The sequence below is a fragment of the Chenopodium quinoa genome, unplaced genomic scaffold (genome assembly GCF_001683475.1).
Source record: "Chenopodium quinoa cultivar QQ74 unplaced genomic scaffold, ASM168347v1, whole genome shotgun sequence".
Lineage (NCBI taxonomy): Eukaryota > Viridiplantae > Streptophyta > Magnoliopsida > Caryophyllales > Amaranthaceae > Chenopodium > Chenopodium quinoa.
In genome coordinates this window covers 1,336,239-1,361,764 of record NW_018745174.1, presented here as the reverse complement: position 1 = coordinate 1,361,764, position 25,526 = coordinate 1,336,239, and the positions used below count along the sequence as shown (strand labels likewise).

The window sequence follows — 25,526 nt, the reverse complement described above, 5'->3', positions numbered from 1 at the left end:
GATCTATGAAGGGGCCTGGGTGGCACCGGCCCCCCCAAATTTTTTATTTTTTATTTTTTTGTTTAAGTAAATATATAAATTTATAAGTTAAATACAATTTTTATGCAATAAATAACATCAAATTAGCTTTATCATAGTGGTAATGTATTGAGTTTGGACTAAAAGTCTTAGGTTCAAGCCCTTATACAAGCATTTTATTTATATTTTTTATTTAGTGCCCCTCCACACTAAATATTCTACATCCGCCATAGTGCAAATTGAAATTTGCAAATTGCAATAGTAAGGTATGCAAATTATTTCGGAAAATTATAGACTTAATTAAGGGGCCGTTTGGCTGGGGGTAATAAATAAAGGGAAAGGGAATGAACATGCTCCATTCCCTTTGTTGTTGTTTGTTTGCCACTATCAATCATACCCTTTACCCTCTTTCATTATTGACTTTACCCATTTTTGCTCTAACATGATTCCCCACCCCCCCCTAGACTTTTCCATTCCCTTTCCTTAGCCACCAAACCCACCACCATACCCACCCACCTAGCAACCTTCTACAACACAACCACCACCCAGCCACCTCGCCACCCTTCCCCCATCCACCGTCGCCCCTCCCCCAGCCATCTCGCTGCCCCTCCCTTTCCCCCGAAAACATATCCCCTCCCCGAAAACATATCCCCTCCCCGAAAACACTTCCCCCCCTACCCAAGAAAAACCCTTAAAAAACCCTCCCCCTCCCCTTAAAACCGTCGGTCGTCCCTCCCTCCACCCTCGAAACCCTAGCGGCTAGGGTTTTGAGGGTGGGGGGAGGGACGGCCGACGGTTTTAAGGGGAGGGGAGGGTTTTTCTTGGGTGGGGGAAATTTTCCGGGTAAATCAATGACGGTGAGGGTCGGAGGAGGGAGGGTGAGGGGCGACGAGGGGCGGAAGAGGGAGGGTGAGGGGCGGCGAGGTGGTGGTTGGGTTGTAAGGTGGCTGGAAAATGAAGAAATAGAGTGTTGCTATGGTGGATTTGGTGGTGCTATGGTGGAGGTGTTTCTCTTGTGTTTTTTGTAAAACAAACAACATGCTAAATTGAAAGGGATTCATTCCATTCTCTTTGATACTCTTTCTCCATTCCATTTCGATTCCACTGTGCGAACCAAACGGCCCCTAAGAGTTTTATGATAACTAGTCCAACTATTGGGGTTTTAGGGTATATTTATTTATTAGTGGAAGAGAAAAATAATTAGAAAAAAATGAAATAGTGCAAGGGTGCTCGAGAATGGTGGAGAAAAATATAATAAAAATATCATATTAAAACTTTTTTTTTTAATAATAAATCATATTAGAACCTTACGATACAAAAAGTGTAGCAATTAATAAAAAAATGAACAAAAAGGAAGATGATGCAACACATGCCATCCAAGGGTTCCTTTTAAAGCACAAAAGGACCCCAAAATTATTCTCCTAAGATTAAATTAGAACCCACAATGACTATAAGCTAGCCGTATCTTGAAATAAAAACATCATACGACAAAAAACTGAACACAGGGAGAACATCAGGAAGAAGACCTAAAGCGTGGACATGAACACCCCTACATATCTTGCGCGGATAAGCAAGCTTAGAGCAATCTTGGACGTATAATTCATTATAAAACGACCATAACTTTCTCGTTCTAGCTATATCATTAATTGACATATCACCGGTTGTAAAGCTATCAAAATAAAGGGAGAAGTAATGATAGGGCATAGGTAGGCCTCATGTATTTTGTTATAAATAGGATGACAAAGTAGTAAATAAGTTCTAGGGGGAAAAAAAAAACTCTATAATAAAAGGCTTTATAAATATACTCTTTGTATCAATCAATAATAGACCTAATGAGTCAATACAACTAAATGGGTTTAAATGTTGTTTATATCATCCGCAAATTTTTGGCTGAGGTCGCGTTCAGCCAGCGTTGCTGAGGTTGCTGAGGTTACGCCCAGCAAATGAACATCTATTAGTAAAAAAATGAACATTTACTTGAAAAAAATTGAACATTTATTTTTGAACATCTTCTTCTACGTCTTCGTCGTCTTCTCCGCCACTACTTCTTCCACCTTAGCACCAGAATCTTCCTCCACCACACTCTTCACCTCTTCCGTATATACTATCACTATCAACAAACTTAAATAATCCTCCATTAACAGCACCATTCTCACTCCCCTTCACTCCACCATTACCACTCAAGTAATTCTCAATCAAACCATTTCCATTACTATTTCCGTTCAATTTCAATCAAACCATTTCCATTACTATTGCGAAATGTACGTATGCTGAGTAAACGAACTAAGCTCGAATATAGAATGAGAAGTCAAGGAGAGAGAAAGCGCCATTAATTTACAGTAGAAAGAGAAAGTGAAGGTTCTGGAATGAATTGAAGCTTCAATGTCTATTTTCATGGAGTTTGATGAGAGAGAAAGAGAAGTAGAGGTTGAGAGCAGAGTTTTGCAGAGAGAAAAAGAATGAAGCACCATTACCACTAGAGATTTGAGTGGTAAAACCAACATTTTATACAATTGAACAAACACACAAAAATTGTATTAATTAAAAAAATAAAATGAACATTTATTTTTATAAGAATGAACATCATACGACATGAAAATAAACATTTATTTTATAAGAATGAATATCATACTACATTAAAATGAACACTTGAATATTGAAATACAAAATCATTGTAAAATATATTTCCTTAAAAAATGTTCATTTTTGCTATATTAAATGTTCAATTTTGACGGCAACCTCAGCTAGTGTGGCTGAAGTCGAACTTAGCCATTAACCCTAGCTACTGTACATCATCATCAATTCATCACCTTCGTGACCCCTTATACAACCAGCCAATTACTGTATTAGAATTTAACATAATAATGTGTCAAAAAATTAACATATGTCCAACTGTCCAACCGTCCAAGTACCAAGAATATACTAGTAATGATTAGCATTCATTTGTTTTTCTTTTTTCTACTATTAGAAACTATAAAGAATATTAAAAAATACAAATTATAATAATTTGTCAACTATGTATTCTTTCAGGTAAATCTTGTAACAAAATCTTGTCCACGTTATATTATGTTTCTATTAATAACAAGTAGTAGGTTTCCAGGTTATATATATATTAATTGAAAAAGAAATATATTTCAACGGTTTTTTTTATAAATACGTTTCATTTATAATAGGGCTAACAACAAAGTTGATAGCTACTAGGAACCTAGAACGCCACCATAGGGACTATGGAGTAAAGAGGTCTAACCATCTAGGCATGTGCCCTACCTTGCATGCCACAGTCATCTCCTTAATTTAAATTAGAGGATTAATTGATTACTTTATTAGAGGTTTAATTATTTGTTTAGCCTTTCAAAGGGATTACTTAAAATTGTACTTTAGTAATAAGGAGCGGTACCTAACTTATATGCACCCTCCTTAGCACCAAATGAAATAATTTTTTGAATTTTTTAGATTATTATTGATGCCAAAAAGAATCTTCCACATTATGAATTTTGGATGTTATTTTACAAAACAACATAAATTTATATGTACAACGAAAAAGAAAAAAGTTAATATCATTAGTCATTTGATAACACTCATGCAAAGCACAAGCAATAACCTTTTTTCACATTGAAATTAACCTTAATTCAGATGTAACAATAATTTATTTCTTTAATTCAGACATAAACAATCTATTACAACAAGTTAAACCATCGAGTAGGAAAATAAGATGATCAAAGCTTAACAGCACAATTGAGTCACTTTCACAAACGACTCGGTATCCTTAAGTCTGGATACCTTTGATCCCCTTTCTAAGTTATTGATGAAATATGAAAGTTCAATTTTTGGAATGATAAATTAAAAGTTCGAATTTCCCCAAAAATAATCTAAGTTAAACACCATAAAAATTCTCATTTTTTTTTCTCTTTTTGTTGACAGGAATAAAATCTCATTATGCTATAAAGATTAAAGAACATCTTAAGGCCAAAGAAAATTATGTTTAAATAAGATTAAAATTTCTTTTAATATTTGGAGCTATTCTTTCTATACTCACTTCTCCATTAAGCGTTGACAATGACATGCACTTGTATTTTATATTATAGTCTACGCTTAAACGATAAGGACATATCTTTAAGATGTTATCTTAATTAAAGTTGTTAGAGCATTAATTAATTCACGAGCCATTATAAGAAATACACGAGCCCGTCACACTTAGTAAAGCATATTATAAAATTTAATTCTTGATTTCTTTCTAATTTAATCCAAATGATAATAAACGAACACAATTATGCACGGGCCAATCAGAAAAAAATTTGAGTCGACCCACTTTAGACCTACATGTCTTGATTAATTACATTTAAATATATGACAATAATGACATAGAGCTAAAAAAACAAGTACTTATATATATAGTCGAACTTAAATAAAATTAGCAAATACAGTTATACAATACATAGGCTTCTTAATAAAGAAATTAAACCAAAGAAAAATCTTTCATAAAATTATAATTCTTCAAGAAAATGTTGGCAATGTCTCCTTTATGCCCTACTAATTTAGGATGGGAGTATCCCTTAGATTTAGACACAAACCAAGCTTTATTTGATAACTTAGATTTCGATTTTGATACCATGTTTCTTGCTAATATTTCATCTTCCCAAGCTCAAGATTGTGAAGTTAATCATCAAGTGTCGAGTGATGATCATGGTAAGCGTAGCGAATCGCCACAAGGTACAAGCTCAACAGATCAACTTGATAATAATCCCTTGTTATCCAAGAAGCTTAATCATAATGCAAGTGAGCGAGATCGAAGAAAGAAGATTAATAACATGTATTCTTCTCTACGTGCTTCGCTTCCTGGAATTGATCAAAGGGTACGCTATTACTCCCTCTGTTACTTTTTATTTGTTACATTTTGACTTTTACGGTCTTCAATAATGCACATTTTGACCATAACACATACAATATATGTGATTAAATATTATAAAAAGTTGATAATACAATTTAATATTAAAATGAATGCTTGTTTTAATTTAATATTTAATAATGTTATTCATGTCTACTTAAACTAAAATAAAATACTTGTTATCTTCATTAGAAGGCTAACAATGGTATCATTTCAAGCATTAACTAATTAATTACTTGTTTTGTTCTAATTTGTTACAGAAAAAGCTAAGCATACCATCAATTACTTGTTTTGTTCTAATTTGTTACAGAAAAAGCTAAGCATACCATCAACAATTGCCCGGGCGCTTGAGTATATACCTCAATTACAAAAGCAAATTGAAGATTTAATCCATAAGAAGGAAGTGTTTACATCTAAAATGTCCATTATGCTAGGAAACTCAGGGGAGTTTGTCCTTGAACAAGACCAAAAAAATTGCATAATTAAGGAGACAACGAAATCGTGTTCGATTTCTGCTAATAAGCTTGGAGATAAAGAAATGGTGATCCAAATATCAACATTTGAGAGAGTATCTATATCTGAAGTTCTACTCCATCTTGAGAAGAATGGTTGTATTGTCATTGATGTTTCTTCTTTTCAATCTTTTGGAGGGACAACTTTCTACAGCATACATTTGTGGGTAAGTACCTCAAAGTTGCAACTAAAAAAAATCGGAGGTAGTATAAGTTAACATTATGAAATTTCATATTAATTCCGTAGTATATATTTTAAATAACTTAGTTTGATATTGCCTCCATTTCATAATAATAAACATACCTAAGCTAGACTTTTTCACTATTTATACATTGACCTTGACCCCTTTTTTTTTTCCTCTCTCTATTTTATTATATAAAAAATTTATTATGTAAAAAATTTATTATATAAAAAATAGATAATATTGATAAAAAGTTACATAAAATTTGTATTAATTTTAATTTTATTCATTTGTAATTAAAGTCAAACTAGTGCATTGACACAGTATAAATGTCAAGTTTGACTGTGTCAATTATTATGAAACAAAGGAATAATAATTACTTTACCTACATTACTAAGCTACTAAGAAGCTATAGTCATACATTTATTTAAATTTTTTATACACATTTTTTTTATTATTAAAGTGAATTAATCTACAAAGTATTTATTTACCGAGTTCTAAAGTTTAATTAAGTTTATGTTCATGTAACAGATGGAAGGAAGCAATGTTGTAAGCTTTGAAAAAATGAATGTAGAGCTGTCATCCCTGCTACAAATGAAGCAAATGCAGATGGAAGTACCTATAAGTAGTTCCTTATATGAAGTATATATATAGTGAACGGTCAACTCTTTTGTAAATTGTACTCACTCCTTCCCTGAAGTAGGAATCTAATTAAAGGATGGAGGGAGTAATAGAAAATTCAAATCCTTTAGAGCAATTATCTACTGGATACTAGTATTAAATTATAAAGTTGGCGAAATTAGAAATATAAAAACTCATTACTGTATTATCTATCCATTTACTATGATGTATCTCATCCTAGACAGTAATCCTTGCGGTATAGTGCATAGCAGGACGACCAATAATGCAAATTGTTCATGCGACACCTAAATCAACCTATGTACAACAAGCACATAAAAAAAAAAAAATCTATATACGAGGAATACAATACTCAATGACACTAATTTGTATCGAGGTAACTATGAGCACGTAACAAGGGAAGCTCTCGATGAACTATGTCCACTTGAGCTACTTCTTACTTCCTATTGGTTGCCCCCTATTCAGGCACACGCATATATAGTTTAGTTTACGACATTACATAATATGAGTTAGTCTCACATCTAAAGTTTTATTAAGTAAGTACATACACCTTTCATGCCTCATATTATTTGGCCTAAACTAAGTGAAGCCTTGACCTTATCCAATAAACTTATCTTTTGCCCTAAGATTTTACACTAGTGTACACTTATATTTTTTTTTTTTTGAATAGCTACTGTACACTTATATAGTTATATGTTATACAATATATAACTTATACGTAGTATATATGATGTTGTTAGCTATAAAACCTTGTCCTATCTAAATTAGGTTTCCATCAAGAAAAATTTACACAAAATAGATATCCCACGTTATTGCACAAATACAAACTATGAAGAATGAAGTAGTAGTTTTTATTTTTATTTTTATATTTATATTTATTTTTATTTAGTTTAGGTTTAATTTGTTCATTTGGTGAATGATGAGGAGGTTTTAAAATTTATGGAGGCACGTGCCAGTCTAGTCCTTTCTTACTGCAAGGCACGAGCTCTTACAGTTTCATTAAATTAGTGGATTTAATTACAGTAATTTCTTCCATTGTTTTTGGATTTGAAGTTGTAACCTACACTGTATGTGTTCTCTACAACAACAATGAAAGAATATGTTAAGGTCATAGGTTTCATAGAGAATCTTCTACATCTGTACTGCTGTACATTGTTTGACTTGCTATGTTGACATAGTAAATGCATAAATAATTTTCATATAAAATTTGAAAATATATATGTTGACATAATGAGTCCATCAATAATTTTCATATTGAAAATTTTACAATACTTTTGCATAATTTCATATACTATTTTGACCAATATTTGTGCTCTATGTTGACTATGTATAACAATAAACCCCTTAAACATCGTTATGTTAGTAGTAGTTGTTAGAGTCGTCCTCATTGTATGATATTCAATTTTTTTTTTTTTTTTATTAATTTTACATATTTATCATTAAGGGTCTGTTCACAATTATTGAACTAAGCTAAAGTGAACTGAACTGATTGAAGCTGAACTAAACTGAACTAACTGAAATGCATATTTTATGAGAGAAGGAAATTAGAAGCTGAACTAAACTGAACTGAAATTAAGCTGAAGTGAACATGCCCTAAATATATGAATAGTTAGAGTTTGACATTGACAAATATGTCAATCAAATTAGTAGACACATTAATAAAAGAGAGTATAATTTGAATTTGAATTTGATTTGATCAAAAACACTTTAACACATACATCATATATATTTCTTGCAGTACATAATGATCAATAGATAATAATCCTCATTATTGTAGCAACAAATTCGAAGAAAATAATCAAGGTGACCCTAGAGATCATAATTAGAATGTGGGTCATTATATGTTCATTATCTTTTGGGTAGGAAAGAAAAATGGTGATTAGAAAGAACCTTTTTATTCTTTTGGTCAAAATTTAATCAGACAACCATAGCCTACATATCAAACACGACCATGATAGCTAGTCGTCGAAGAGGGCTAACTGATTCAAGGGATATTCTAACAAATTAATGAACTACACTGTAAAGGATTATGTATATACCAAAGAAACTAGATCGATCACCATGAGTTACATGCTCTCAAACAAACTAATAGTCAATTTGATGTGTTTCTTAGATTAGATTCAGTCAAGTGAGGTGAATTAGAAGCAATATATATAAGAAGACGAAACATTGTCACAAAGAAGTTTAACTGGTTGTCGAATATTTATTCCGTTATTCGTGACGTTATGCTAATTGATTAAATTATTTCCACTAATTGGTTTGTCATGGTTTGTCTTACTTCATTTAAATTATACATTTATACTTTGCATTACCTTTGTTAGGTCTCCAAAGTGACGTGTACACGTATTAATGTATTTACAATTTCATTAGTATTTTCGTCTTAAAAAAAAATAAAAAAATAAAATAAAATTGCAAGTATACTTTATTTCACATAAAATATGAAATATTATACGTAGTATGACCTAATTTAAATTAGCAAGGATCCAAAGTATGTGCTATAACACCTAAGATGTTACTATGTATTAGAATATTAATTCACGAGCCTTCTTAAGACATACACGAGCCTAACACACACAAAATTGATTATTATAAGTTTAATCTAGTTTTTATCTCATAATTAATCCTTCTTTAAATTAATAAATGCTTGTTTCCACGAGCCTACCTTTAGATTCTTGTATTATTTTACCATCTAGTCATCACCTTCTTGTGTATTATTATTCGTTAATTAATTTGTACCGAGTAGTAAAAAATTATATACACTTTATAATTGTCATATAAATTGAGCTAAATTTACTTTGTTTTATACTTACAAGATTCTTATTTCCTTTATTTAGTAAATTAATCCCACCTAAGAAAATATGTTAGCAATGTCTTCTTTATTATGTCCTAATACTAATTTAGGGTGGGAGTATCCCTTAGGATTAGATCCAAGACAACCTTTAGATAACCTCGATTTCGATTCGATATTTCTTGCTAATATATCATCAACATCACAAACTCGAGATTACGAAGATAATCAAATGTCTAGTGATCAAGCTAAACGAAGTGAATCACCACAAGGTACAAGTTCAACAGATCAATTTGGTAAGAATCCCTCGATTTCGAAGAAGCTTAATCATAATGCAAGTGAAAGAGATAGAAGAAAGAAGATCAATAACATGTATTCTTCTTTACGTTCTTTGCTTCCTACAAATGATCAAAGGGTATGTACTTTCTTATTTTCCATATTATTAATTACTCTCGTATTTTATGTACATGCACAGTTGTACTCCGAGGTTGGAAGGAAAAATCTTTTAATATTTATTTTTTAATTTTTTGTTGTTTAATTTAATTTTCTTGATTAAATTGATTTTACTTGCCTTCCTCATAAGAAATCGAATTGATTAAAAAATATGAATTTTAAAAGTTTATTTACTTGTACATCATTTAATATTCTATATTTATAAATTAGATGAAATTAAAACTGACAAATTAAAGCATATACCAATTTTGATTTCAACCATCAGCATAACCTTTTGGTTTAATTGGGTTAAAATGTCTTCACGGCCTATAAGAAAAAAATTATTCCCAAGGATTAATTTGTTCACTATATATATAATGTGCTTTTCTAAAGTTGAGATGTTGTCACATTATTGAAAAAAAAAATAGTGTTATAGTGACCTTTTTCAAATATGCAAATAATAAATATTCAAATTCGTTGCAGAAAAAATTAAGCATTCCAGCAACAGTTGAACGAGTGCTAGGTTATATACCTCAACTACAAAAAGAAGTGGAGGATCTAGTTCATAAAAAGGAAGATCTTCTATCAAAAACTTCAATATTACAAGGAAATGCTAGGAAAATTGTTCAAGAGGAAAATCCAAACAAATGCATAATTAACAAGACGACGTCATGTTCGATTTCATCAAATAAATTGGGTGATAAAGAATTGGTGATTCAAATATCAGCATTTGAGAGAATATCAATCTCTGAAGTGCTTTTGATGCTAGAGGAGAATGGTTATCTTGTTCTTGATGTATCTTCTTTTCAATCCTTTGGAGGAACGACTTTTTACAATATACATTTGTGGGTAAGTTACAATTTTGTCCCTTTTTCTCGCTATATTGTAAATTTTGTTTTAGTAGGATTGAGTCTTATACACTGTGAACTTATAAACATAGTCACATCAGTGGCGAAATTAGGATTTTACTTTGAAAATGACCAAGTTTATGTTTCTGAATAATTTATATGAGATTTGAATAGAAAATCATCGAGCACAGTTTTAAAAGTTACCACATTATTCCTCGGAAAAAAAAAACAGTGGGGACGGCTCACCTGTCTGATCTATTCCCTAAATTTCTATCTTATAATTAAGATTAATATTATAAGTACTCTGTAATAGAAATTATTTTTTTTTTCAAATAATTAATATACCACATATATTATTTCTATAAGGGAACAAATATTTTGTGTTTGATTTATAATAAAGGCATAATCTATGCAATTCTTAGATAATTCAATATTTTATGAAAGTGTATGAGAAAATGTTCCTGGTATTGTACTCCGTACGAGTATAGAGGTTGAGGGATGCTTTTCTTCTATTTTTTGGTCCCATGTAAAGCGTGAGGGTAATTTCGTTGCCCATCACCTAGCTAGGTTAGTGCCAGTTGGTCGTGAACAATTGTGGGAAAACTTTGTTCTGGATGAAGTTTCTCCGTATGTATTTTTGGATAATCTTTCATGAATTAATGAATTAACCGTTTTCTTAAAAAAGGGGGGGTGGGGGTTTTGAGGGATGCTTTTATTAAACTTTTCACATTTTACAAAAGTGGCTAAGGGAATTGGAATAAATGTAGTGATGTAACATAACATTATCTTAATTAGAATATTCTTAGCCAAATTTAAAATGTTAGTACTCTTTGTTGCATTACCCCTATAGCCATGTGTGTGTAACAATATATATATATATATATGGATTTTTTTGTGAAAAATTACCTTTTATATACAACTTTTTGTGAAAAACGTAACTATCTTTTAAAAAAAATGTTGTAAATAACTACCTCATTTTAAAAAATGTTGTAAGGGACTACCACTTTCCGGAATCTGGCCGTTCACTCACTTTTCCGGCGTTGACCACCCACATGCCGGTCACATGACCTTAAATTTTTTTTTTCTTTTTTTCTATGAATGCACCACCAGCATTGTCCTCATTTTCACCACCGCAACACCTCAACCCACCTCAAAACTCCATTACAACCACTCTCACGCATCCAAAACCAACCCAACCCCACTTGAAAGTTGAAACTGCCTCCATCCCGTCGAATCCAACACAAGCCCTCATCCTCTCCGCAGTTTCGTGACCCTCGAAGAGCAACATCAATAACTTCCTCAATTGAGAAAAGGAAGGGAAGGGTTCTGATTTTCAAGGGGGTTTTTGTTGAAGCTCGATCTTCGAATTGAATCGCATAGCCAACTTCTTCCCCAAGTTGGACCCCCATCTCTTGGGCGACGTGGCGTGCGATGGAGACGGCGGCCAATTTGTACCAGAATTAGCGAAACCATGTCATAAGAGGATTTGGGAAAGTTGGGTACTTTTGCCAGAACTAGTTTCTAATCTCCGATTAAGACAATGACGAGTTTGTTCTTGAATGTTTCAACAATTTTGCCATCGAATTGAAGAATTGGGAGCTTGTCCATTGGATTGGAGTTGCGGTAAGGCGGAAATGGTGGTTGTGCCGCCGTTAGATGGAGTATTTGGGCGGGACTGAGATGTTCTTACTGCCTAAATTGGACAAGGGAAGGGGAGGTGACGGCAAAGGGGTAGGGGTACGGTGGTCAAAAACTAGAAAAGGGAGGAGGAAGAGAGGATGGGGTGGTCAAAAAAGGGAAAAGGCCACTACGTGGTGTAGTCAATGCCGGAAAAATGAGTCAGCGGTCTGACTCCGGCAAGTGGTAGTCCCTTACAACATTTTTTAAAAAAGGGGTAGTCATTTACAACAATTTTTTTAAAAGGTAGTTTTTCACAAAAAGTTGTATATAAAAGGTAGTTTTTCACAAAAAATCATGTATATAAATATATATAAATATATATATATATATATAAAGTAATTTAATTTTAAAGTAATTTAATTTTGTTAATTATACTTCCATGAGCTTTATGTTAATTGTGTATTTGTGTGTGTGTAACAGATACAAGGAAACTGCAACATAAACTTCGAAAAGTTGAATGAAGCATTGATGTTCCAGCTTCAAAAGCAACAAATAATGCATATGCATGTATATTCCTAACAATATTGAAGAACTGCCTTATTTTTAGTTTTGTTTAGATATCGATCTAACCTTTTGTGATTGATAAATTTTTGATACATGATTCTAATCCTGATCACACATTATACATTAACATTGGAATTTTGGAAATTGTTGACTAAAACTGATTTACGATATCAAAGATATCCAATCGAGAATAACACATTATATAATATGTATTTCAGATGAGAAACTATAAAACTCGAAATTTATTTAAAGGATAGAGAGTGAGGATCTTTAGAAGCCTAAAAAGTCACAAATAATTTTACTTGTTGATAGGCCGTCATCGAGTCTACCAAAGATAAAAACCTAACTTGGTCTCTCTAATGGGTAGAAAAGGCAAGTAAGGGTCGATCCCACAAGGACTAAGGGGAGCACTAACAAGTATCGATTTGTGATAAGCTAAGTCAAGTCTTTTTGGGTTTTGAATTATAAAGAAAAACTACAAACATTAATAAAAAGGATCTTGGGAAGGTATCCACCAATTAAGTCATTCACAAACTACAATTTAACATACAAAACATAGCAATTTGGGGATAAATTAGGGGAAGTCATCTAAGGCACCCAACTACTCTCTCAAGCTAGAGGGATTACTTGAATCATGAATACAACCTACTCTCGTGGTTACAAAGCATGAAGCAAGTGTTAAAGCATAATCACGATGACATAAACATTCCCTTGACTGGAATTCCTATTCTCATGGCATTTCAAGTCAATTAAGCATAAGGGAGCTAACTCAAGTTCATCTCTCGATCCTTCGTTGAGAAAGCTTAGATAAATAGTTCTAGCAATGACCACTTACAAGAACTAACAATGAAACCACTTAAGCTCAACTAATTAACATCCCACATTAGCTAAATTAACACATGCAAACAAGTATTTGTGAATTCATTAATGGTTTCAACCATCCCAAGTAAAAGAACTACTCACAAATCATTATAAATTGCAAAACTAAAGTAGTTAACTACTAAGAACATGAATCCAAACACTAATTTAACATAAACAAGTAATAAAACTAGAAAAGATACAAAAATAAGTAATTAAGAAATAACATAATAGAGAGAGTAAGGAATTCTCATTGATAATGCAAGAAATAATCAAATCTTCAAGTCTCCTTCCTTCAATTCTTCATATTCCAAGCTATCAACAAGTTTTTCCCACTTTCTCTCTCTAGAAAATGAGAGTTTCTCTCTCTAAAAACCTAACCTAAGCTAAAAATACACTACCAAGATCTTCCCCTTACAAATGAAACCAAAGAGGTATTATATAACCCCCAAGTAAAAGGACGGAGAACACGAGGAAACGACCCGTCTACAGGTCGGCACGGGCGTGCCAAAGGTTGCACGGATGTGCAGACCTGTTAAAATACGACCAGTAGCTACTGCCTGACCTTGCAAGGACGTGCTTCATTTGGCATGGACGTGTAGTGACTTGCACGGACGTGCCACTTATTGGCAGGGACGTGCAGCTCTTTTCTGGCGAAACAACTTATTTTTAGAAGGTCATAACTACTTCTTTACTCGTCGGAATAAGGCATGTGACTAGTCGTTGGAAAGACCTTGAGATGAACTTTAATATCCAATTTGAATCACTTCAAAATGTTGAGTGGAACAAAATTTATGGTCAGTTTAAGTTGACCTTAGTGCAAAAATCCTTCCAAAACTTTCCAAAAGCTTTTCATTTCTCTTTAAGGCACTCATCCTTCTTCCTTAATTGCTCTATCAACCAAGCTTTCCCTTCTCCTTGTTCACTCATGCTTGATCACGTCCATATATAGTGCTAAAAATAGCTACATTACATTAAAAACACAAACAACCCGTGAAGCATGGATGGTACAAAATTTGTATAAAAATAGGATAAATAATGAACTTTGATGTCGAATAATCACGAAAACAAGGTTCAAAAGTACCCTAAAATCATACCAAATAACAAGTTATCACTTGCACGTAGAAATTTGAAGCTATTAATTATATCTATGACGACGCTTATCTGATTTACAATATTTCTTCCATTATCATAAACCGTATTGGGCTTTATCTACATTTAACTCCTCAATACTCACATAGTACGACACTTTAAACAATGCAAGCTATGGATCAAAATCTATGCATTGAACTAATAGCCTAAAACTCTTCTATAATATATGCTTTAACTATGATGATATTATGCTAATAAACCCCATTAGCTTGATATTGGATCCGCCCTTGCCTTACCACCTCTAATATAGAGAAGTAACGTAAAGCATAAGGTTTTCTCGTGACAAATTTGTATTAGTTATAACTTGTGATGGAATAAGGAGAAGTAAATAAACAAAGTTATCCGATCTTTTCAATTTTAATCCAAATTAAAACTCATATAAATAGATTTTAATTTCAATTTACAACTGATGTCAAGTTAATAGCTATGATTTTATAAAAGGTTGAAGTGATAAAAAAGTTTAGGTGATAAAAAGATAAAAAGAATATATTTTAGGTTGATCAAGTTTTTACAATATTAAAACACTTATCATTTTCTAGTTTGTTAGTGATCAATGATTCAAAATAGAGTATAACTTTAATAAAAAATAGTCAGACTTAAATATGAGAAAATCTAAAACATATTTTGAGATAAATTTAGAATACTTTTTGATTAAGTATCACAAAAATAAAGTATCAATTTGTTAGAGAGGAGATCAACACGTAAATGATTACTATAGTCTACCTTGCAAAAGAGGTGACACAACTTTCAAATTTATTATATCACGTAATTTGTTAATTTATAAATAATTAATTTTAATATAATTTATTTTATGTTGTTAAACCTCACTTATAAAAAAAATGTTAGATCTATTGTTAGTTTATTATTTTATGTCATTATAAAAAATCAATAGGTACTCGCGTAAGAAGAGATCCGTGGAGCAATGGAAGAATTTTAAGATTGGTTAATGCTGATAGAATGCATAGAAATATGACATAAATCAACAAACTGATTGGCCATAACAACGCCATTGCCAATTCTCATATTGAAGTCTTTGATGGTATTTGTCATGTCACGAACATCTGATATTTTACTTTGCCAAAAACACCAATTATTCTTGAAGGTAAACTCATAATTTTCACCAAACAAAAGACAGTAAAGTATGTACTTCTCCAGGACAATAATTCTCATTTTCACTCACAGTTAGAACCAACGATAAATCAGTTAGGCTTTAAAATCTCAAATTTAATACATAAACTATCATTTTCTCTTATTAAAGTCAATGCCAATTTTAAAATATGATATACAACTCATAAAATAAGAGGAAATTTGACTTGCACCTCTAATTTTTAGCTTATTATTAAGGTGGATGTAATAAGTAATTCAACAAAATTAGGTTTTGTTTAGGCCAAGTTTATTGTCCTAAGCCCAGTGACTTGAAATTACAAAAATACCCCTTCATGATCTAGCCCATCATTAACCATTGGAGAGTACAGATTTACCCCTAATTTGTCCAACTAAGTACAACTTTGCCGCCTAAAAGTATATCTATAAACTATAAATATTTCTCTAATCATTAATGAAGCTAACTTTTTTATGATTCTCTCTATACTTTTTTTCTCTCTAGAAAGTATTTTCGCTACTTAAGCATCTGAGGGGTTTTCCCGGGTCACAACCCCGGGAAAGCTAACCTTCTCTATTTTGCAGGTCGAGCTCTCGGACATCAAGGCGGAGCCCTCGGATCGACATACCTTTACTAGGCGGAGCTGAAGGACATTTGAACAGTCGGACATTAGCTCTAAGACATCTTTAAACCTCACTACCCTAAGACTCCTAGGAGCTGATGGCTCACATGAAAACACAGGCCCGCCCATACCTGGTACAAATTAATTCCACTTTGAAGGAGGTGCGGATGAGATTCGAACCCGTGACCTTTGTGTTACGCTGGATCCGATACTATGTTAGTGGATCAACTCAACTAAAAACTTAAGATGATGGTTGAGGCCCAGGAATATGTTTCATACTCTATCAATTTCCATACTGACATGTTGTAAATTAAGACAATTTGTATTGCTCTTCACTATTACGTGTTGCAAATTTAATGGACACGAACTTGTAATTAGTAGACAAACTTCCAGTATACAACTAAACATCAAACAATGTATATATAAATGATCAAGTAGCATTAAACATTTTATAGTTATTGCTATTAAACAAAAGACATTATCACATTAACAACTTGAATACAAATTATAATTATTTAATTCTTAATCGGCTAGTTAAACGCATTATGAATAATGATACACCACTCGTACGTAAAATGCGAAACTAGATAAGCATATAAAAATTGCTTGTATAACTTCGTATATAAGTACAATTTAGGTGATAAGTGATAATACTTTTAACTAAAAAAAGATAAGTGGTGCACAAGATGGCTTGAGGCAACCACGTGTAAATCTAGTGCATTACATACTTTTATCACTCTTAAATATTTAACTTTAATTTCTTTATAAACGCAAATGTATCCTATTGGATTAAGTTAAATATTGATCACAATTAAGTATACATGTCCTTAGCAAAAGCTAGCGCACTCACACTTTAATAAAATCATTGTTGGTTGTGAATTTGTGATGGTCAAAGTAGTTGATCTAAGCAATTAATTGATCGAGAAACTAAGTTTATTCATTAAGCATCTCTTAAAAAATAGAAATATTTTGTACGGACTAATATTTTAGCTATATCTAAGGGTCTGTTCTCTTCCGTTGAAATTGAGTTCAGTTCAGCTCAGCTCAGCTTAGTTCATTTCATTTCAGTTCAGTTCAGTTCAGTTCAGTTCAGTTCAGTTCAACTCTTAATTTATGTCTAATGATATTACTAATGATATAAAACCAAATTTCATTCTTTTAAGCTCTTATTACAACGACAACAACAACAACTACAACAACAACAACAATAATAATAATAATAATAATAATAATAATAATAAAACAATAATAATAATAATAATAATAATAATCAATAAATAATAATAACAATAATAACAATAATAACAATAATAATAATTATAATAATAATAATAATAATAATAATAATTTGGAGTTAGATACTAGTTAGATACATGTATTAATTAAAACATTAAAGAGAGTGGGTTAGGGTGTTGGACTGTTGGGCCGTTGCCTCTGTTAGCTTTTCGTGTTTTTTTCTTTCTTTTTTTTTTAAAAAAATATTTTTTTTTAAATTTGTTTAAATGGGTTAGATACATGTAAGTGTTTTGTGTTCTTTTGTCATAATACTATTTTATTTTTAAATTAAATAGTATATGTGTTTAAAATGTTTAGAGGTTTCAAGTTTTTAATATATTTTCCATAAATTTTATAATTATATAGTATATTCGTAAATATTTTAATATGTACATTTGTATATACCCATATGTATAGTAATAAATAAATAATCAAATATCACTAATCCGTAGTTAAAAATCACTAATTAATAAGTTCAGTTCAGTTTAGTTTAGTTCAGCTGAGTTCAGTCTATCAGAACAGGCCTTAAGTAATCACTAAAGTATATTACCATTATATGAATTTTTAGCTAATTAAGCTTATCCGTTGATTATTTCACTGTTTTGATTAAAAGTTGGTACGAGAAGAAAGATGAGATAACTCACAGGCTACTCGAGCTCATCAAATGTCAAAACTTATTCCAAGGAGGCTTGACTCGAGACATTAGCGAGTTTTGAGTTGAGATACTCAAAGCTTGACTTTAAAAAGGTTAAGAAATTAAACTTGAAAAGATCTATTGTCAAATATGGTCGATCAGTAAAGTAAATATATGGAATTAATGTTCAACATATGAATTTGGTTATACCATGAATGCTACAGAGTCCAAACAATCAATTAATGAGCTACGTATCAAAATTAATTTGGTCAAAACTTGATCAAAGCTTAGCTGAGTAAGCTCAACTCATTAACTGGATTAACTTAGCTTGTGAGAGGTATCCGTTCATTTAATTTGATTTCCTTCCTTATCACCTTAACAAAAAGAAATACTCGCTAAAAAAGAGGTTTATAAGTCAATATGCATTTGTATGAAGAAAGTTTAAGAATAATTATGATAATTATTATTATGGATATCCATTTTTTTATTAACTAATCCTAAAACTTAGATTTTAATATTTTTACACATATATAATAATGTATGTCCAATACTTTGTAAGAGTAGTTATATAAAGAACTTCACTAAAAACACATTTACCTCTTTCAAGGACTTGAACCCAAGAAAATAGCTTAGCACCCAATAAAAAAAACCAAACCTCCCTTCATTTCCTTATTAAGATCAAAAATATAGTAACGATGTGTCCTTTTGTACCCACTTTAGGATTGGAGTATCCTATAGAATTAGAAACATATGACCAAGTTTTACTAGATAATAATTATCTAAACTTGGACTCCATTTTTCTTCCTAATATTTTGTTGTCTCAAGCTCAAGATGATAGCAATAATAATCTTGTTAAGATTAAGCAAAGAAAATCGCCGCTAAGTACAAGTTTAGCCGATCATCAGTTTGGGGCAGCCGTGACAACGACCACAACAATGAAGAGAAAAATTAATCATAACGCTAGTGAGAGAGATCGGAGGAAGAAGATTAATGTCTTGTATTCTTCTCTACGTGACTTGCTTCCTCCTACTGATCAAATTGTAAGTTAACGCTAAATTTCTACTTCTATATATACATCTAATTAAACATGATTTAATATTTCTAATAATTTGATCATGTTTTACCTATTTAAAGTTGGGGTTTATATATGTATAATGGTTAAAGTTACGCGTGAGGATTCTCTCTAATTATTGAATAATGTAGGAGTCCGAAAAAAGTGACATGAAATAGACAAGGTATCAGGTCCTAGGGGAAATTGAACTCCCAAAATAATTCTCAATAAATAGAACGTCAAATTTTGGAAATTATTGTATAACTGGTTGTATTATGTGCATGGGACATCAGAAACTAATTTTTCTTATAAACAAAAGAGGAAAAAAAAAATTAATAAGGTTGTACTTACCATTGCATGCACATCTATCCCTTGTGACTTTGCCTGTGGCCTGGTTCAGCTTACTAAAAACTAAGTATTTTTCACTTCATTCACCAAAATAATTCTTCTTTTCAATCAATACAACAATCATATTGATCATATTCATAAATACTTCGTATAACATATTTACATTCATACCTTTATTTATTTAATAATCCTGCTTTTAATTTCAATGAATTGTGATTAATCTCCCACATAATTAATATAATATTATAGCTATAAAAAGTTTTAGATAGCATCACAGTTTAACAAAAAAAATATATGCATTTCTTACATAATAGAACATAAGTATTTTTATTTATTAATTATGAAAGTTAACCCATTAAGTAATACTTCTTGTTGTTTAGCTAATACTCCAAGTTTAAAAATTTATCTATTTCCAATTGATAGTAGAATAATAAAAATGTAACGTATGTATTGATGGTACAGTAACATACGTGTCGACATTTGGATGATTTCAATTTTTAAATATGCTTAATATGACTAAACTAAGCTAGTACAATATACTACACATTAATTAAGTACTTAGAATGTTTAGGGTTAATTTACACATTATTGACTCAAGTTGAACTTTATTTTAAGCACTTTATTCAAATAACAATTAAGTAATTAGGATGATAATTATTTACAAATCTAATTACAGAGAAGGTTAAGCATTCCTGCGACCGTTGCACGGGTGCTGAAGTATATACCAGAGCTACAAGAAGAAGTGAAGGGTCTAACACATAGAAAAGAAGAACTCTTATCAGTAATTTCAGTGTTACAAGGAAATAATACAAGGAAAAATATTTACGAGGAAAAGCCGAAAATGGACAAAATCAAGGAGAAATCAACATCTTTTTCAGTTTCTATGAATAATTTGAGTGATAAAGAAATGGTAATTCAAATATCAACATTATTTGAAATGGTATCATTGAGTGAAGTGCTTATATTGCTTGAGAAGAATGGTAATATTATTATTGATGTTTCTTCTTTTCAATCCTTTGGAGGAAGGTTTTTCTACAATATACATTTGTGGGTAAGTACCTTAATTTATCTTTTACCTTTATACTGGTTTAAAAGAAGATATCTTTTTACCTTATCGGATGCATTTTATTTACCGTAGTTTGTTTAGTGACGATGACAAATAGGTCATTTGGTTCATGTCAACTCAGTCCAAGAAGTTATATTTTAGTAATGATTTATTTAGTTCAAAATTGATTTGGTTAATTAATTGTATGGTTGTGTTTGGATTCATGTTGATTAGGTTTTTATGATAATATAATAACATTAGTCACAATAAGGGCCTGTTCACATTTATTGAACTGAACTGAACTGATTGGAGCTGAACTGAACTGATTAGAGCTGAACTGAACTGAACTGAATTGAATTGAGCTGAAATAAATATTTTATGAGAGAGGGAAATTAAGAGCTGAACTGAACTGAACTGATTGGAGCTGAACTGAAATTAAGTAAATGTGAACAAGCCCATTGTATGTGTTAAATTGGTTTGGACTAGATCAATTTTAGCTTGAGCTATATATATATATATATACACTTAGTATAATTATATATTCCGCACATTTAAAATTTTGAGTCAAGTAATCGAATAGGAGTAAATTTTATATTTTATAAGGTATTGACAAATGAAGAAGGGTTGCTGTACAAGATTCTCCACAAGTCTACCATATAATTGTTGACTTGATATACTCCTTACGTGTTTTAATAAGTGTTACAATTTGACTTTTTTCACTATTCACACCATAGTTTTGACTTGATTAATTCACTAATATATTTAAAAAAAAAACAAATGATATTGTATAATATATTGTTAAATTCGTTATAATGTATACTTTCATAATATGAATTTTCCTATAATTTTATTAACATATGATTAGATAAATATAATTAATGGTCAAAGTTATGTCTCAACATGCGTGTTTGGTCATGCATTTCAGCCACTATATGTATATATGTGTTAATTCATGGCCATAACTTTTGTAGTATATTGTTGTAAACTTGTAACTCTACATTTTTATGTTAATGTCGTGGCCACTATTTGTTCGACTCATTATATTAATAGTAGGGTCGATCACACCTAAACGCGGACGTACTAATTAATCTAGCTAATTCATAACAAACTAAAATAATAATCAAGTTACTAAATGATTAGAGAATAAAATTAGGTGCTAAGTAGTGGTCATGAATTCTTTAAATGAATATAATGTTGTCAAAGCAGGACTTAAAGGAGTATTCAATTTCCTTTCTTTTCTTTTCTTTTCTTTTCTTTTTTCCTTTATTTTACAAGGATAGTTAAAGATCAATGTTCTGATTAAGCTGTTTATTTATCTATTTAACAGTTGGAAGAAAACTATGTTGTCAACTACGACAAATTGAATGAAGAGCTATTATCCTTGTTTCAGAAGCAGAAGTTGTATACACCTTGCAGTTGAAGTGCCCATATCACGTGACATTTTGCCTTTTGATCTTTTTTTTTTTACTAACCTAGGAAAAAACATATGCATATCTTTTACTTCGTAACTCTTTATTATAGTGTAAATGTCAATTTACTCAATTATACATGCATATCATTGCTGTAGTATCTTTTACAAATGTGAATGATGAACATAGCAAGGAACTATTTTCAAACAACTGAAAAAAAAATAAAAAAAATGTAGTCATTGCTTGGGAAAAGAGGGAATACGAGTTATACATCTTATTGACAATGAAACATATCCAAAGAAACCAAAGTAGAAAAAACTAAATTGGTAAATGGTGTCGTCTTAGTACCGGAACAAGTAGATGTAGCTCGACCCAAGTCCAGGTAAAAAAAATTGCACAAGGCTCACACTGTGGTGTTTGTTGAAAATTGAGCAACAAGAGAGTTACTCAGCCATGGAAAGCTGCATCAAATATGTTGTTGATGGACTTTATCAGGTAAAATGTGGACTCCATGACGCTGATGAGCAGTTTCTCTACAGCGCCGACTTTGATATAATCCAATTTATTGATGCAATGCTTCAATATGTAATGGAAACCCAGGAATAAGTAACGAGAAACACCTCGTAGTGATTTTTTTCTTTTTTTGTAAACAAAGCGTTAATGATTACCTTGTATTGATTCAAATGCTTCAAAATAGCCGTCCGAATGCTGAAACAACACCTTGAATGACATATTGGAAACCCTGGGAACATTTTGGTTCAAGAGATCAGTTTATTTGTCCATTTCAAGTACAAAGCTAAACATTATGCATAATACTTCCAACAAAAATGGACTTTCAATCACACTTTAATATTCATAACTAGTACTACAGAGTATATTCATCTTTTGTTGAAGTATGCTGATTCAAGCCATGCTGTTGCTGCTGACTCTCTTCAGAAGCTTCTAGAAACGATGCAGATTGTTCCAGAAGCTTCCTCAGGTTCTGACCTGGCAATAGGTTGTTACAGCTCTAACAGAATTCTGTTACTAAGATATTTTTGTAATATCTATTTTCCTTGTAATAGCTGTATATATAGAGGTTTACTATCTTATTTTCTCACTTGTACAAAAATACGCTCGAAAAAAATCAATGAAAGAATTTCTTATCTTTTCTCTCTGAATTTTCCTCAAAGTTTCTGCTACAGTATTTTTCAGCAAAATAAACATCTTTCTGTACCAATACAAAAAAGTTTACTTGCATACTTCCTCCATTCTTTATTACTTGACCCGCTTTGACTTTTACACTATTCACCACCCCTCCTTTGACTGTCTTTTGTGAATAATATGTAAGGAAATATATATTCATGTAGGATTTTTTGGATTCGTCTCAATAAGTACTATCATAATATATAACTCTTATAATTTTTACTCATAAAGAATTGAAGTTATTGATTGTTAAAGTTTTGCATTGGCAAGCGTGATAAAAGAAACAGGTCAAGTAAAAAAAACAGAGGAAGTATATCATTATATCACCCTTTGCCTAGAAATAAGCATGAAACTCATCATTCAAATTATTTCCCATATTATAGTGAATGCAGTGCAATATTCATCATTCACATTAAGGCCTTGTTTGATTCACCTTAATTTTACTGAATTTAAATTATTTTTACTGAACTGAACTTATTTTTACTGAACTTAATTTTACTGAACTGAACTTATTTTTACTGAACTTCATTCCAGATTAAGAAAACTGAATTTTACTGAACTGAACTTATTTTTACTGAACTAAAATTAATTTTACTGAACTGAACTTATTTTTACTTAATATTATTTTTTTAAGGTGAAGAGAACAGGGCCTAAGTTTGGCTTCATATAGATTCTTATTGACTTTGTAATTTCTAAAGCCAATTTTCAAGGCAAACCTGAAGTTGTTTACATACATGGTTTACAAATGTAATATGGACTTCTTAATGCCAGTTAAAATATTGTGACATATCTTAGGCAACAACCATTGCTAATATCACAAAGTTTGTGTTTTTAATAAAGGCTCTAGTAACAAATCCGAGCTTTCTTTTTTATAACAGATCGGTTGATTTTCATAATCTGGAATGAAGCTCCCAGCATCTGATGGGTGCAAAAACAAAGGATTCAAGAAGAAAATATGATATTTTTGTTAAAAAAAAAATTCAATATGTAAAATTAGAGAAAGACAAGGATATAAGGCTAAACTTTTTAGGCTAAAGCTATGAGAAAAGAATTAAGCTGAATTTTAGCTTACATTCAATGGCTCTGATACTAGAGAAATTGAAGTATTTTCAAAATAATCCATCTAAAACCAGAGACAGAGAAATAATTCTAGATTAAAACAGTAAGAACAACATATAAGGAGGCTCAAGTTAATCACTGTGATAAACAAAAATGTTTATTACATGACATTGTGAATATTGTGATAAATAAATCGATCATTTAATCATCATCAATGCTATGTGATAAATTGTTTGTCTCAGAGATAAACGTGTATTTCCTGACAATATACAACTCATTGGGTCATTGCTTGTGCTAAACGGTGATGTTAGCAATTATCATACGAACTTAACACAATATGTTCCAAAGCAACCACACAATTTCTTTTAAAAAAACCCCGCACAATCACTAACAAAATCAATGATCATTTTAATCCAACATACCTGGAGAGACGTGTTATGATTTTCTGCATTTCGAGAAGAGATGTGTTCAGCAGGTGTTGTAGGCATTTTTACACCATCAACAAAAACATCCCGAATTTCTTTTATGTTTGACCAATGTTCACCTCCATCTTGACATTTATTTTTCAGCAGATTACAATTTCCAATTGTCAATGACTCTAATGATGATGGGAGCTTTGGTATCGAGCTCAAAGATATGCACTCTTCAATCTGTAAATCAACAAGTGAAGTAAACTGGTACAGAAAAAAAGGCAGACTCTTCAGCTTCGGACAATTCACAATCTTAAGCTCACGAAGCGATGGCATGATATTGTCTTCCAATCCATTCCATTCTTGAAGCTCTGTCATATCATGTAACACCAATGACTCAAGTGAATGGAAACACCCAGTACTAGTACTAATCACCCCACAAAAATTTTGGTCCAAACTTCTAATGTTGCTCATTTTTTTAAGATGAAGCAGTTTAAGATCTGGGAGCTGTCCGATTTTAGGCAAGTTGCAACAAGACTGACATCCAACTAACTCAAGTTTCTGAAGCTTAGTTACGTCGTGTGAAAGCCATTGTGGAAATGTAGCACCACTGTAATCTACAATTCTTAACTCTTTCAGCTGATGATGAGGTTTTAGGCCTCTGAGAACCTCCTCTGCAACTGAAACATTATCTTTCCATATTAACACCAACTTTTGGAGAGAAGACTTACAAGATAACATTGCCTCCTTAGCCTCTGCCTCGTCAGTGATTTTATGGAGGTTTGTTATCTTCAGTGATCCCTGAATATGATTCATATCCTTCAGCTCTGTAATACGAAGCCCTTCTTTGTTATCTACGATGAATACAGGAAGAGTCCGAAGGTTGAC

At 31.5% G+C, this 25,526-nt stretch overlaps 4 protein-coding genes across 5 annotated transcripts; 3 read left to right on the top strand and 1 right to left on the bottom strand.

Annotated features, from left to right (window-relative positions):
• Positions 1–4,406: 4,406 nt before the first annotated feature.
• LOC110710552 (transcription factor ORG2-like) lies at positions 4,407–6,738 on the top strand. Its single transcript, XM_021888876.1, has 3 exons — positions 4,407–4,871; positions 5,214–5,582; positions 6,129–6,738. The coding sequence occupies exons 1-3, from the start codon at positions 4,521–4,523 to the stop codon at positions 6,249–6,251; spliced, it is 843 nt and encodes a 280-aa protein (XP_021744568.1). The 5' UTR covers positions 4,407–4,520; the 3' UTR covers positions 6,252–6,738.
• Positions 6,739–9,006: 2,268 nt separating this feature from the next.
• Positions 9,007–12,542, top strand: LOC110710655 (transcription factor bHLH101-like). Of its 2 annotated transcripts, XM_021888985.1 has the most exons (3): positions 9,012–9,439; positions 9,940–10,305; positions 12,405–12,542. In XM_021888985.1, exons 1-3 carry the CDS (start codon positions 9,095–9,097, stop codon positions 12,501–12,503), a joined length of 810 nt encoding a protein of 269 aa, XP_021744677.1. In that variant the 5' UTR covers positions 9,012–9,094; the 3' UTR covers positions 12,504–12,542. The 2 variants fall into 2 exon arrangements, with proteins under 2 accessions (XP_021744676.1, XP_021744677.1); XM_021888984.1 differs by lacking the exon at positions 12,405–12,542 and having other exon boundaries at positions 9,007–9,439; positions 9,940–11,163.
• Positions 12,543–18,630: 6,088 nt separating this feature from the next.
• LOC110710667 (transcription factor bHLH101-like) lies at positions 18,631–22,128 on the top strand. The gene is made up of 3 exons (XM_021888996.1): positions 18,631–19,171; positions 20,207–20,581; positions 21,903–22,128. The coding sequence occupies exons 1-3, from the start codon at positions 18,827–18,829 to the stop codon at positions 21,993–21,995; spliced, it is 813 nt and encodes a 270-aa protein (XP_021744688.1). The 5' UTR covers positions 18,631–18,826; the 3' UTR covers positions 21,996–22,128.
• Positions 22,099–25,518, bottom strand: LOC110710666 (putative disease resistance RPP13-like protein 1). Its single transcript, XM_021888995.1, has 3 exons — positions 24,651–25,518; positions 22,653–22,726; positions 22,099–22,560 (listed from the first exon to the last, which is right to left on the bottom strand). Exons 1-2 carry the CDS (start codon positions 25,452–25,454, stop codon positions 22,673–22,675), a joined length of 858 nt encoding a protein of 285 aa, XP_021744687.1. The 5' UTR covers positions 25,455–25,518; the 3' UTR covers positions 22,099–22,560; positions 22,653–22,672.
• Between the last annotated feature and the right edge of the window lie 8 nt (positions 25,519–25,526).